A 15,053-nucleotide genomic window follows, 5' to 3' on the forward strand; every position below is an offset into this window, starting at 1 on the left:
ATGTACAAGGTATGTCTAGGGGGACTCGAAAATATCTGTGCTACATAGTTGCAAACTTTAGCGAGAATTCGCTAAACCTGGCAGATTTTAAGGGGGAGAGGGGCAATTTCCCCTAGGTCCTTCTTACATTACTTCAAATATAGCGTGATTTTTGGGGTAAAACGTTTGAAAATAAATTGAACTGTTATTCTCACTTTTTCAATTGAAGATGAAGTTACAAGGAAGAGGAGTAAATCTGCATTCAGTACAAAAACATTATTGTGAACACTCGTATGCGAACCGCACGCGACGCCACTGAACACTTGTTCATTTTTATTGCAATAAAAATAATGAATATATATCTACTTTGAAAGGGTTTAATTAATACAAGACAGGTACGTGGATATTGTGATTCTGGTAACTTTTTTTTGTAAAAATGTAGGTTATTTGGTCGTCAATAAAATTTCATTTTCTCACCATTTTCGTACAACTTACAGCCGCGTGAAATTACTTTCAAAATGTTGGAAAATACACAGAATTTAACTTTAGCAAATGGAAAAAATCTTAAGAGAGAATAACATTTTGTTTGTAACCCTCAGATGTCTTCACGTGTATACAGTAGCTTGCCGTCACTCTTTCCATTTCCGAAGATCCATTCTCGGTATGTCTTCACAGCTAACAACAGGATTCCTAAGTAGAAAATACAGAAGGATACCTATTAGATTAATTTACAGTAGCAATACCTAGAAATGTATGTTTCGAATTACAACGATGATATTCTAAATTTTGGTCCATTTAGTATTAAGGAACAATATACTGTGTCTCACTATACTAACAGAAAGACCGGGTGATCCGTTTGGAATGTCATAAAAGTAAAGTTATACACACAAGGTTAATGTACATATCTCTGAACAGTTTGCCATACTCTAAGCAGTAAGGTCGTAAGTTTCGAGTGAGCGGAGATTTGCAGACTTCAACCGCGTGGCGGCGCTAGCGTGCGTGCACGAGATCCAAGATGGTGGTCACGCCACAACAGCGTGCTCAGTGCGTCGTATGGTAAATTCAAAATTGGAATACTGTGGACACCATTACCTTTCAACAGGACGGTGCTCCGCCACATTGGGCTCTCACACTGCGGGATCCTCTTAATGAGATATTCAATGATCGCTGGTGTGGCCGTGGTGGACCCATCCCATGGCCTGCGAGTAGCCAGGACTTAACGCCTCCAGATTTTTTTGTGTGGGGTCATTGGTGTATGCACAAAAACCACAGACTGAAGCCGACCTGGGATTGCAGATGAGAGCAGCTTTTCAACAGATCACTACAGAAATGCTGCACGACACGTGGCGCAACATGTCTGCGCGGTATGAATTGCGCCGTGTCCGCAATGGCGGACCTGTTGAGTGCTAATGTGCTGAGATACATGGGCGTCGGCAGGGAGGGTCGAACAGGTAGGTCGAGCCCCCCCTGGAAATTCCCATCTACTTTTTTAATTTATGGAAATTTATAAACGAAGCACTTTATGTCACCTCATTTTGCGTCATTGTTTAAAACTGGTCTTGAGATATCGAATTTGGTAGGAAACTTTCATAATTTGCAACACTGAAACTATGTTAATTTGTAACTTTCACACGTTTTGAAGCTTCTTATAGCTACTACTGCGTTTGCTGCTGCTACTCCTACTAATGTTGTTGATTTGTTGATTTGCTTTGTTTTACTTCGCATCTTGTGCCACTTTTGGCTAATTTGCGAAGATGGGGATGAGCGATGATATGATGAAATTGATGAATGGACACCCACAAACAACCATGCCTAGACCAGGATTTGAACCCGGGACCCCTGGCGTCGTAGCGCGATGTGCTAAACACTTCGCCACGGGGCCGGCGTACTCCTACTAATGTTAGAAGTAACTATTATGTAATCTTGGTTGTAACAAGTACTATATTATTCATATAATGAACTTATTGGATGCTAAAATAAACTAATCTAAAACTGCTACTGCTACTACTACTGGTAGTAGTACTAGTAGTAATAATAATAATAACATAATTTAAAATACCGATAATGCAATAATTTTAAAAATGAACCCCTCTTTGACAAACTTTTGCATATGCCACTGGTCTGTATCACAATATTTTTGAGGGGAGGGGATGTCCTCGACATCTTCGATTCGACCCCCCCCCAGAAAAATTTCTGGCGACGCACATGCTGGGATACAAAAACTGTGACTCTTCTACACATGTATGTACCATTAACAGGCAATAAATGTGAATGGTTTCTGGTATATAACACCTTACTTTTATGACATCCCAAACGGATCAGCCGGTATAACTTTAAAATTTACTTTTGTGTAGGCTTGTCATTATTTCTTTCATTTTATGCACAAAATAAGTTGGAGCTCCGTTATCTGCAACTAATTCAGGTCACCTAGTTTCTCATTTCTAGCTCGGAAGGTTTCCGAATATATCGCAACGTTTACTATGTATCGATTGCTGAATGCTCCCGTAGACAGACGAACAGACAGAACGAGAACACGGTAAAGTAGTATTCAATAAGTTTTATCGCTTTATTTCTAACAGTTTCAGAGCTATGTAAATTACCTGTGACATCAATTGTTGTTCCCCACACGCGATAATGCATGGTGTATTTAGCCACTGTTTGGCACGTCTTTCTGTCCACCAAGTTTTAACTTTCTGGCTCATGTAGTTTCTGATATATTAACAGTTGACTGATGAACGTACAGACTGACAGACATGACACTTTCCTTCCCTAATAATAGATATCTGCAATGTTCATTACAGGCAGTGATGTGCCGTAGACTATACGTTTACGTCTACATGCGTTGTCTACACGTAATCTACGCGTAGATTACATTAGGTTGTAGTTTACATAGACTACATAGACAATCTAAAGTGCATTAACATTAATTTTCAAGGGTTTCATGAAAGGAAAGTGACATTTTCAACTATATTGGTTCCTAACGAAATGAAAAGAACCCTATTTACAACAAAATTTCTCGTCTCTTCTATCATCAACTATGGAAGAAGATAAATAGGATGCAAAAAACAACAACAGATGGCAGTCGTGAGCCAAGAGTGGTCTTTTTCCCATAAAACACTAGAATATTGCCTATATTAGGTTTCTTCCTAGGTGAGAAATTGTTCGAATTTAGAAGAAAGAGTATGAAACGTTATTCTTACACATCAGCAACTGATACGCAGTATAAATTTATTTCAATTCCACGGCGCCCTTTGCTAAGTTATCACCTTTCACCATGTTCTTTACATAAATTACCTAATCTACGTGTATAAAATAGTCTACGCATAGAATGTAGACTATCGTTGTTTACGCGTAGATGCACATCACTGATTATAGGCTGGCATTCTTTATACATTTTTCTACAAAAACTGGGAAAGAAGAGAACAGAATGAAAACTCACGTCTCAGAACGAAGAAGGAATCCATTCACAGGCATTTCTGTTATGTCAACGCCGTGGTCACAGAACAATCTAGAAATACTGACTTTATAAATCTGTGACAGTTGACCTGGAAAGAGGAAGAAGACACATTGGAAATATCCTGTAACTTGAAACTGTTTGTTTCATACTGCTGATACACACAACCAACATCTCTATTATTCGAGAACAAGACAAGAACAACATTGAAGTTTAGAAGTATATGATCTAAACAGAGACAAGTGGAGACGAACTTAGCCAAAATCTCGTCTCACGTGAAGAGGTTTGTCTCGTTCTCGGTATCGTTTCGAGTTGTACATTCACGTCTCGTTCTCGTCTCGATTTACAACACTTGAAGAGCAAGATCTGTATCCACGTTCATCGGATACAGTTCACAAACAATAATTACTTAGTATAGCATTACAGGTATACACCGTACTCACTCCAAAAATAGGTATACATGGAATTTGCAAATATACGATTTTTTTTGTACCATAAATTTCAACCCTTTTCTTTCATCTGGGCATTATAGCCAAATTTCAAGCACACCTGGTACTGACCTCTGACACGATCAGTGTTGCCAGTACACCTCGTAATTTCGGGAAAAACACGTTTTTATGAATATGTCATAATTAGCCCCATAAAATAGTTTGTAATGCATAAAATGCGTAATAACTTATCATTCTTTTATCAATTCGATAAATATCCACAGAGACCATCGATAAACATAGAAAATTATTGCGACTATCTTTTATCCAAATTTTTTTTTACTTCGTACAAAAACTTTTTTTACACCTTATAACATCTACCCCCACAATGTAGAGAATAATTTTCTCCATTAATGTTTAAAAATTATCCAGATAGACAATATTAATACTCAGAGGCTCATGAGTCTATCGCTTTTTATACAAATATTACATACGTTGGAAAATCTCGGTTGCGTGACTTTTTGGACACCCTCTATACTCAAGAATAATAACAGAGAGTATGGTAAACACCGACATAGTGAAGAACTATATGTTTCTTTTCTCCATAATTCAGATTAACAATATTGCATATACAATTTTAATAATTAATTTCAAGGGTCCCGGGTTCGAATCCCGGTCGAGCTTGGTTGTTTGTGAATGTCCATTCATCAATTTCATCATTTCATCACTCATCCCCATCTTCGCAAATTAGCTAAGAGGCACAAAACGCGAAGTAAAATAAACTAGATAAATAAAAAAAATTAACTAAAAAAAGTGATGCTTCTTCGTCGAAGGTAAATGAATGAATCTTACACTGGGCTAACGAAGGTTGTTTTCTGAATTGATAAGTTTAATGAATCTTTGTGTTTAGTTAATGTATTTTTATAAACATTGTAAAACACACAAGGAATACCTAAATTTTGTTCATTTTTACATTTAACTTTCGTAGCATCACAATGCGAATTTTCACACAAGATGTCACTGAAAATGGTACAAAAAGGGATTTGAGAAAAATAAATGTCAAAAAGTCAATGTCATTAGAGATGTATTCATTTGCTGTTCTAAATCTTGTCTGACAAACGAAGGAAAAGCGGTTCTCGATATGGTTGCATAGAAATATGCATAATGATTGAGAAAGCAAATACCTTTAAATGTACTGTAAAACGTTTTTTAGAAAATACTCATCGACATTCATTTTGGCAATTATGTAGTAATTTTTGTCCTGTCATGTTCATAGTGCGTTGAAACTAGAAAAAGTCTCAATTAATGACAGTTGTGACGCTAGCGAAAAAAGTGTCCATTACCCAAAACGCTAGGTTAAGGAGTCTTGTCATGGATCACTGTGTCGAAGTTCTTTTGCATAGCATATGGAAGTAACGCGAAGAAGATGTTTAATTTATATGATTGGTTCTTTTAAATATTTTGTTTATCATGTACTGTATGTATGATTTTGTACTCATACCTCGGAAAGCCGTCATGCACTACTTCTAACCACGGAAGTGTTAAATGTATCACAGGTAATTTATTTCGTGTTATAAAAAAGAAATATGAATAATTATAAATGACAAGTACTATGCCTTGCGATGTTTTTTTTTCTTTCATTACCTTACCACAGACAAATTGTCTGTGATCTTACTAAACAAATCCATGTAGACAGCGAAAATTCTTATAGGATGATGATTTGTGAGACTTTCTTGCATCGACAATATCCTTAAGAAAAATAAGCACAGAGTCAAGAATATCATTTTTTTACTGAAGCATTCATATTTTCCTAAATACTTACTGAATTTGTTCAGGTGAGCAACCGGCTGAGCAGAGGAACTTTCGCCGTTCCTGGGGAAGGTGATGTTTATGAATCATCTCATTAGTTCCAGACTTTAAGATCACGCTGTATAACAAGTTAATACCAATTAAGATTTCAACGTACCTTTTGTGAATGTACCAGGTTGGCCTCGAAGCGTGTAAAAGAATCTATCTGCAAACTTTGTCCTGTGCATTTGCTCTACAAAGATGCAAAGGAATGTAGGACCCATGAGAGCTTCAGGCATGACCATCTCCAGTGTACCTCCAACGAACAAGTCTACGTCATTCGGATGGGCATACACTTCCTTCAATTTCACAATATTCTGTGAGAACAGAAGAACATTAATTAGCTACAGGTATAGTTGGCTAGTAATTCATTTCGATATCATCATTATACACATGAATCATTTTTTACGCGTGAATATGTCTCAAAATACTTCCAGAGGGTGCTTACTAGTCCGGATTTCTACACTAAATACTGTCAAAATACGAACGCAAATGGGCACTAAGAATTCATGAATTAAATGTGTGATAACATGTACTGTAAACTTAAAAGCATAAAATGGAAAATAGCTTTTAATACTGTGAAAAAAAATACTTTGAATTGGAAATCTTACAACCAGAAGTTAATACTTTCATAACAATAGCAAAGCGTAATTTTCTGGTGTAGGCAAAGGATTTTATGTTTTTCACATCTTCCACGTTGTGTACACAGAGCTGCATTTTAGCAGGCTAATGATGCTCTGCTGCCTGAACCCACAGCCAGGATAATTATCTGTGGAGGCTTCTATTGTGTTGTCCATATGTGTTTTGGATTGGACGACTTTCCTCAATCACATCACCATCGTCGAGATTAATCGAAGGTGACAGAATATCGACATATAATAAACAATATCAACGAGGAACATAATTATGTATTTATATATTACAATAATATGGGTTTCCGAAGCTAGAAAGTGTTTAAAACTGTTGTTCGATAACCTTTGAAGAATTGAAGTTATATCAATTCTTATAAAAAAGGTAAAATGCTCCCCTGTGCATAGCACCACGCCATGAAGGCGTATAGGGGATGTGGGGGTAACGCCCCACACTTTCTTGATCCGGTCGCGAGTGGGGGTGATGTGATCAGCATCACGCCCCTGACCGCCTTTACCCCCCACGGTTTCCCCCAGGTACCCATGTTATTCGACGCTTATGTATTTTATATATTACAATAATATGGGTTTCCAAAGCTAGAAAGTGTTTAAAACTGTTGTTCCATAACCTTTGAAGAATTGAAGTTATATCAATTCTTATGTATTTATATATTACAATAATATGGGTTTCCAAAGCTAGAAAGTGTTTAAAACTCTTGTTCGATAACCTTTCAAGAATTGAAGTTATATCAATTCTTATGTATTTATATATTACAATAATATGGGTTTCCAAAGCTAGAAAGTGTTTAAAAATCTTGTTCGTTAACCTTTGAAGAAATGAAATTATATCAATCCTTATGTATTTATATATTACAATAATATGGGTTTCCAAAGCTAGAAAGTGTGTAATACTCTTGTTCGACAACTTTTCAAGAATTGAAGTTATAACAAGTCTTATGTATTTATATATTACAATAATATGTGTTTCCAAAGCTAGAAAGTGTTTAAAACTCTTGTTCAATATCCTTTGAAGAATTGAGGTTTTATCAATTCTTATGTATTTATATATTACAATAATATGGGTTTCCAAAGTTAGAAAGTGTTTAAAACTGTTGTTCGATAACCTTTGAAGATTTGAAGTTATATCAATTCTAGCGAGCTATACTTCGTATGGATAATTGTTACAAGTTAGTAAACAGGAATGATTACACTAAAAATAATTTAAATCGGTGATCGCTGTTAATGAAAGGAGGACTTAAAATCACTCAAATCATGACGAGATGTACGACTTACACTTGTCGCTTTGAAGGACACCCATGTGGAAGGGAGAAGGGCCAGTAATGACCGGTGAAGAATTTAATGAAATTCAACTTGATTTGATATTTGTTATTTAACGTAGCTTTTTCTTCTAGTTTTGACTAATCGCGACGATGAGGATGAGTGATGGTAGAGTGAAATTAGTAAAGGGACGCTCAGAAAGATCACTCTAACTAAATTGAGTACCCCATTTCTCTGTACAATCACACTGGGTGGCGCACGAAATGAATCCTCCATTTTCTTCTTGGATATAAACTATATTATAAAGAAGCATACATCACAAGGAAGGCTACACTTTTGGAAAGTGTACTACTGCAATACATGCTCAGTATGTCCACCGTTGTTATTTGTAACCTCAGTCAAGCGAATACCAATGTTATCAATCTCCCTACGGCACATGATTTCCGTATTTTCACTGCAAGCTTGAACCATAATTTCTCTCAGTTCCATTAAATATTGCTGCCTTTCGCGGAAAATCTTTTCTACACTATCCAAATGAAAGTGTGCGTCGTCAGAAAATCAAACGTTTGTTGAGCCATTCTCTGCTGTTTATGTTCATTTGTAAAATTTTTCACCACGGCAATCTTGTACGGATACATGTGGAGATCATTTTTTAGAATATTTTGTACAGAGCGTCTTGATATCCCTAGTTGTATTGCTGCTTTTCTAGTCGATTTGCCGCAACTCCTCTGCAAAGGGACTCGAACAGCTTCAATATTCTCAGGCGAACGCACAGGTTTGAGACGATCGCTCTTTGATTCCAATACTGTTCATTCCATTCGAAACTTTTCATACAGTTTGTGGATCGGGGCTCAGTGAGTATGTGCACGAAAACGCCTCTGAGTCACAACAATGCTTTATGTTTGAGCAAACAGTAGCACGGTTTATAATTGCTGTTGCGTCGTAAGCAGTGATGTGCCGTAGACTATAAGTTTACGTCTACATGCGTTATCTACACGTAATCTACGCGTAGATTACATTCGGTTGTAGTTTACATATACTACGTAGACAATCCAAATTGCATTAAAATTAATTTTCAAGGCTTTCATAAAAAGAAAGTGACATTTTCAACTATTTTGGTTCCTAACGAACTGAAAAGAATCCTATTTGCAACAAAATTTATCTTCTCTTCCATCACCAACTATGGAAGAAGATAAATAGTATGCAAAAAAACAAAACAGATGGCAGTCGTGAGCCAAGAGTGGTCTTTTTCCCATAAAACACTAGAATATTTCCTATATTAGGTCTCTTCCTAGGTGAGAAATTGTTCGAATTTGGAAGAAAGAGTATGAAAAGTTCTCCTCACACATCAGCAACTGATGCGCAGTATAATTTTCTTTTAATTCCACGGCACCCTTTGCTAAGTTATCACCTTTCGCCATGTTGTTTACATAGATTACGTAATCTACGTGTATAAAATAGTCTACGTGTAGAATGTAGACTATCGTTGTTTACGCGTAGACGCACATCACTGGTCGTAAGTCTTCCTTTGTCCGCCATGTTGTCTACTCTAGCCACCTAGCGGCCGCATCATGAATTACGCTTAATCACGCGAGTTTTCAAATGACTACTTCTACTGCTATTGATACACATGATGGGATTCCTCATCTCAGATGTGAAAAAGAAATAAAAAACCAACGGGGGATCATTTGGTGCGGCACCCTGTAGATACGTAGCTCACCTCTTTGGCTATGACGTCAGCAAAATCATCAAAGGATCTGGCCCTTCGTAGTCCACAGAGGGCTCTGAAGTTGTTATATGTATTTAGACCATGGTCTCTTCCGCGGTGTATATCAATGGCTTCCAGATCAAGTCCGTATTCAACTTTTCTCTCCTTGAAGAGAAAGTGTGTAACCTGGAATGAAATAGTACTTCCAAATCTTCTAAAGAATGTCGCAAAATACAAGAACTAGAGGTAAGCTACAATTATATCATCTTGGAGATATAAAGGGTGGCGCATATTGTATCTACCAATATAAGTTGGCAACTCTGTCGGAACGCAGGTGCGCATGCGCAGATGTCTCCCATGGTTAGGCAGCTGCAAGTCTAGCAATCAGTCTGACATGGAACATTCACCTGTTCAGACACGAATATTGGAAGTGGACCCGTTCATCTGAACAGGATCCATTCAGGAGACCCAGCAGGTACTGGGACGACGGTCCAATTAGAGTCTGTCACTACATGATACAATGGACCAATAACAGCGTGCAGAAACAAAAGTCTCCAGGTCGGAGGAGGCATATTCCGTGGCGTCCTAATGCTTCTCAGTGCTGGACTTTCCGCGTCTCTTGAATGGAACCCGTTCGAATGAACGCCCCCACCGTCACGATTCGTGTCTGAACCGGTCAACGTTCCATGACAGATAATTGCGCATGCGCATCTCCGTTCTGACAGGGTTGCCAACTCATATTGGTAGATAGAATATGCGCCTCCCTGTATGTTAACGGCACTAAACCTTAAATTAAACATAGATGTCCTGGCTTTGTAATTGTTTCCAAACGAGAAATTCTATCCAGTACTTATATTCACAATCTCTGGATTTGACGTCAAATTTGGACGTGAATTTTCCTTTAAGAATCATGTATGGTAATTTTGACAAATGTTATTTTTCATATTTTATTCTGCATTTAGTAGTAACTGTTACGACTTTCTTTTGCACAAAAGCTCTCAGATTCTCAGTAGAGTCGAGCATTCTGGTAATAAGTAAACACAAGAGACTGGTGTGCACCACTTAACTACACGAAGACCTGGACTTAAGACTCTGGCCCACGAGCTTTTGGGGGCGTTGGATGGAACAGTATGACGCATTTCAAGCGACAACGTGTATTGCCACAAACAAAAACTGTTACTGTTGAAGGTTTATAAAAGTGGACAAACTAAACGTTTCTTAGCACTTATAAAGGAAACCGTTGTCATGCTGGAATAGCCGAATGATGAGTGCCACAGTGACACTCCTAGAAGCTTTTTAGATGTGCCGACAGATCAACAGTGGATGCTTCATTATGAATATAACACTTTATTGCGCCACTTATCTACAACACGGTTATGAGCTCCACTGCTATAGCCACTTGGAAGCATCACACTTGCGGCTGGTTTTCATGGATATTTTCTGTAGTTTCGTCGCTTTTGGAGGCACGAATCACTGTACTCCACACAGTCACCGGTGTCAAAGGCGACAGTGTCAGTTAGATGGAGGTCATTTGAATGAAATCACTAAACTGAAGGCTTACACGCTTTGTTTGTTTGTTTGAGTTGGTGTTTTAAGTCCACTTTATGCACAGTAAGGCTAATCGGGACTGGACCTACAGTTTAAGTGGGATCCGAACCACTAGGTGCATCCACCGGGAAGACTTACACGTGTACAACAATGGTGTGTAGAAAGCAATTGATGACTTAAAAAAGTTCTGTGGTTTTTTAATGCTATTATTTTCGATATGTGTACAATTCATCAATATATATTTCTTTGTTGATATCCTGGTCTAAAACATATACTCCTTATCTAAGATTCCACGATAGTTAATGTGGAACGATATATTTATAATAGAGGATTTCTGTTCAAGTTTATTACAAATTAATTCAGTGAAATGGCTCAATTTTCAAATAAACTCTTAACCAAATCCAAGGTCTTTGGCAGAATATATTTTTTTGTTCTATGGTTGTCGATTATTCATTGAAGTTGACCTTCAAATCATTGATGTCGTTATCTCGGATTGTTATTATCATCAATTCTTATTTCTCGGCCCTTCTTCTTTGAAGCGAATTCCTTCATATGAAAACAATTGAATTAAGACATTACTTGGTATTTGTTACAATGAAGGATACATTAATTTGAACCACTAATAAATACCAGCATGTGTGAAATTATTATAAACCTTTTTTTCGAAATTGTATATTATAAATAATAACCATACATATGTAAAACATAAGTCCTTGTTCTCACCCCAACGGTAAAGAATTCATCAGACGAGGACGATGGCTGAGTAGTTAGCGCTTCAATCATGCAATCCATATTTGGTGGGTTAGTTAAGAATCCAGGGCGATTGTAGAAGTCTTTCAGCTGAAATATTGGACAGTTAGACACGTTGCCAAATCTGGAAATTAGAAGTAGAAGAGAATTACAATCACTTTCTTTTGTAAACGTTCTATAATATTGCGTTAACATTTTACGAATGTACGCTAATATCGATAATATTCCATCTTCTCTTCCATCTTTATTTATTTATTATTATTTCTTTTACAATATAGTGTTTTCATAGTCACTGCAAAATAGTGCGCATGGCTTTCTAACTATCCCTATCCTGAGCAAGAACTATGTACTCTTTTCCATCCCTACCGATTTCCTTTAGGTCCATCTCAACATTATCCCTCCATTTTCGTCTTGGTTTTCCTACTGGTCTCCTACCATCAGGTTTCTCAACAAGAATCCTGTAATCTCTTCTTTCCTCTCCCATTCGTGCCACATAGCCTGCCCACCTAAGTCTTCTTGATTTAATCATTCTAATAATATCTGGACATGAATACAAATTATGTAGTTCTAAATTATGTTACCTTCTCCACTCACCTGTCTTCTCATCCCTTTTAGGTCCAAATATATTACATAACTTCGAGAGCCATGAAAACCCTTGGGCTAATTTACAGATTTACAGATATCACACATGTTTCTGCCCTCAAAACCTACTTTACAACGTGCGTTGTACCTATTCTTGAATATGGTTCCTGTATTTGGTCAATGGCCTGTGATAGCAATATAAAGAGAACAAACAAAGTGGTAAATTTCTTTATCAGAATAGTCAAACATAGATGCCCAGCCCTTGCAAACTTTTCCAAACATGAAATTCTGTCCACTCTTCAAATTCACGATCCGTCCCTTCGCCGTCAAGTTTCAGATCTAACATTTTTTTTTCAAAATCATGAATGGACAACTTTTCACTAACGAACCCTTGCCACATCTTCACATCCGGATCCCACGTACCAACAGCAAATGCAACAATTTCTTTTACACAAAAGCCTCAAGTATCCCTAGAACAAAGGTCATTTCTCTATAGGCTACAAACAAGATACAATACACTAATTGATCCTCCAGGTTTCCATCTATCTAAGCAGGCTTTCAGAAATGCGTGCATCAAGCAGCTGAAGAGAAATTAATATTTTTATACCCTTGTTATTGTTTTATTATTATTGTTTAATTTTTATTATTTTTATTGTATTATTCTTGTTACATATGTGTGCGTGCTTCCCATTTGTTAATTTCTATTTTTATCGCTGTTGATATTTTGATATAAAATGGATTCTCTCTGTATTCAGGATTTCTCAAATAAATAAATAAAAGATATAAGGGACCAAGTTTCGCATCCTTATAATATTACAGGCAAATTACTGTTTTGTATATTTTAACTTTTAGTTTCTTAGATATTAAACGAGAAGATGAAGAGAAAAGTAACATGCATTTCCTGAATTAAGCCTGCTTTTTATTTCCTCTTTAATATAATTTTAATTTGTTAGTATTACTCCTAAGTACTTGAATATGGAGACTGGTTCAAACGAGTTGTTATCAATAATTAGATTTTGATTATTGCCTAACATATATTTAGTTTTCTCTTTGCTAACTTCCAAACCTATCTCTTTAGCTGCTTTGGCTTTCTGCGAGAAATATCTATATTTACGGAGCTAAGGCCGTGAGAAAGTGCACCCATGACATCACAAATGAAATATGACACACCTTCATAAAAATGAGTTTCCTAGATCCTTAAAGAGTCACCTACAATAAAACTGGCACGCCTAGATCCTGAAATATTAGGTGCTTTGCTTGTTGCTGTGCGTGTTTCCAAACTTGCTATTGAGTTCCTATTGAAGTTTGTCCATTATCGTAGAGTTAGTCAACATGCACATTGCCATGCAATGCATCGAGCACTTTTGATCTAACCGTACCATCTTTATTGCATGTGACTGTACATTAATGTGGGGTCAGATATTAGTAGGGATGGTGAAGTTCCGGATCTCGGACAATTTTTCCAGACTTTAGTAATATTCTACTCCGGAAACATAGATTATCTGCATTAATGGACTAGCTATAAATGCACCATACGGATCTACGATAAATACCGTTATCCAAGCTGACTTGTTCATTCGTCTTATAGATAATATTACCATCTTTCGTCTTAGCAGTCCACATTATCTGGAAAAATCATACCACAGACTATTCGGATGACTGGTTTCATCCGGATAATCAATAATTGTTTGGTCCTGATAGTGACCCGATTTTATGAAAGACCCTCGTATTCGGATCTGAACAATGAAAGTGATTATGTCTCGGCACTTACCCTATGTCGCCTTGAACCATTGAGTGAAACCGCCTGAAAGCGCTCGTCGTGAAAGCATTCACTACAGATGGGTTTACGTCGTGTCTGTAACCTTTACTGAAATTGGGTTCTGGCGAGAAAAGCCCAATCTTCTCAGCGTAGACTTTTCCTGTGAAAACAAAACAGAGAAGAATGGATTTCGCAAAATAATTCCTTTCTAGTGTTTGTAAAGTTGATGTTTTCAAAGAACACTGAATTATTTCGATTTTTAAACAATATAATTGCAGTAAATTCAATTATCTCTCTCTCGTACATAAACCTCTATATTCTTCAAGGTTTGTTTCTATAGTATCAAACTGCTCCAAATATCTCCACCAGCGCCTTCAAGGATCTAATGAACACTCGAATCAGAAACTCCAACATTCTAATGAACAACCGAATCAAAAGAAATTAAGATTCTATTGAACAGCTGAATGAAAAACAAAACATTCAAATAAGCTGCTAAATAAAAAACTTCAAGCTTGTATTGACCAATTAAGAAACTTCAACACTAATGAATTGCTGTAGCAGAAACTTTAGCATTCCAATGAACAGTGGAATAAAGAACTTCAAGATTCTAATAAACTGCCGTATCAAAAATATCAACACTCTAAAAATAGCCAAATGAACATCAGAATCAAAATTTTCGTGATTCTAATGAACATCAGATCAAATACTTAGAGATTCTAATGAACATCATAATCAAATATTAAGAGATTCTTAGGAACATCAGAATCAAATACTTCGTGATTCTAATGAACATCAGAATCAAATACTTCGAGATTCTAATGAACATCATAATCAAAAACTTCGAGATTCAAATGAACATCATAATCAAAAACTTCGAGATTCAAATGAACATCATAATCAAAAACTTCGAGATTCAAATGAACATCATAATCAAAAACTTCGAGATTCAAATGAACATCATAATCAAAAACTTCGAGATTCAAATGAACATCATAATCAAAAACTTCGAGATTCAAATGAACATCATAATCAAAAACTTCGAGATTCAAATGAACATCATAATCAAAAACTTCGAGATTCTAATGAACAT

General features: G+C 36.6%; 1 protein-coding gene across 1 annotated transcript in view; it reads right to left on the reverse strand.

Moving 5' to 3' along the window:
• Positions 1–433: 433 nt before the first annotated feature.
• Positions 434–15,053, reverse strand: part of LOC145978156 (salivary peroxidase/catechol oxidase-like) — a 39,129-nt gene continuing 24,509 nt past the window's right edge. The window contains exons 10-15 of the mRNA XM_083110595.1: positions 13,976–14,123; positions 11,596–11,746; positions 9,337–9,510; positions 5,828–6,026; positions 3,419–3,524; positions 434–669 (exon numbers count right to left, since the gene is read on the reverse strand). Of these exons, the coding sequence (XP_082966721.1) occupies positions 609–669; positions 3,419–3,524; positions 5,828–6,026; positions 9,337–9,510; positions 11,596–11,746; positions 13,976–14,123 (839 nt within the window). The 3' untranslated portion in view covers positions 434–608. The remainder of the gene's footprint in view (positions 670–3,418; positions 3,525–5,827; positions 6,027–9,336; positions 9,511–11,595; positions 11,747–13,975; positions 14,124–15,053) is intronic.

Source organism: Lepisma saccharinum, chromosome 24 (genome assembly GCF_977018435.1).
Source record: "Lepisma saccharinum chromosome 24, izLepSacc3.1, whole genome shotgun sequence".
NCBI lineage: Eukaryota > Metazoa > Arthropoda > Insecta > Zygentoma > Lepismatidae > Lepisma > Lepisma saccharinum.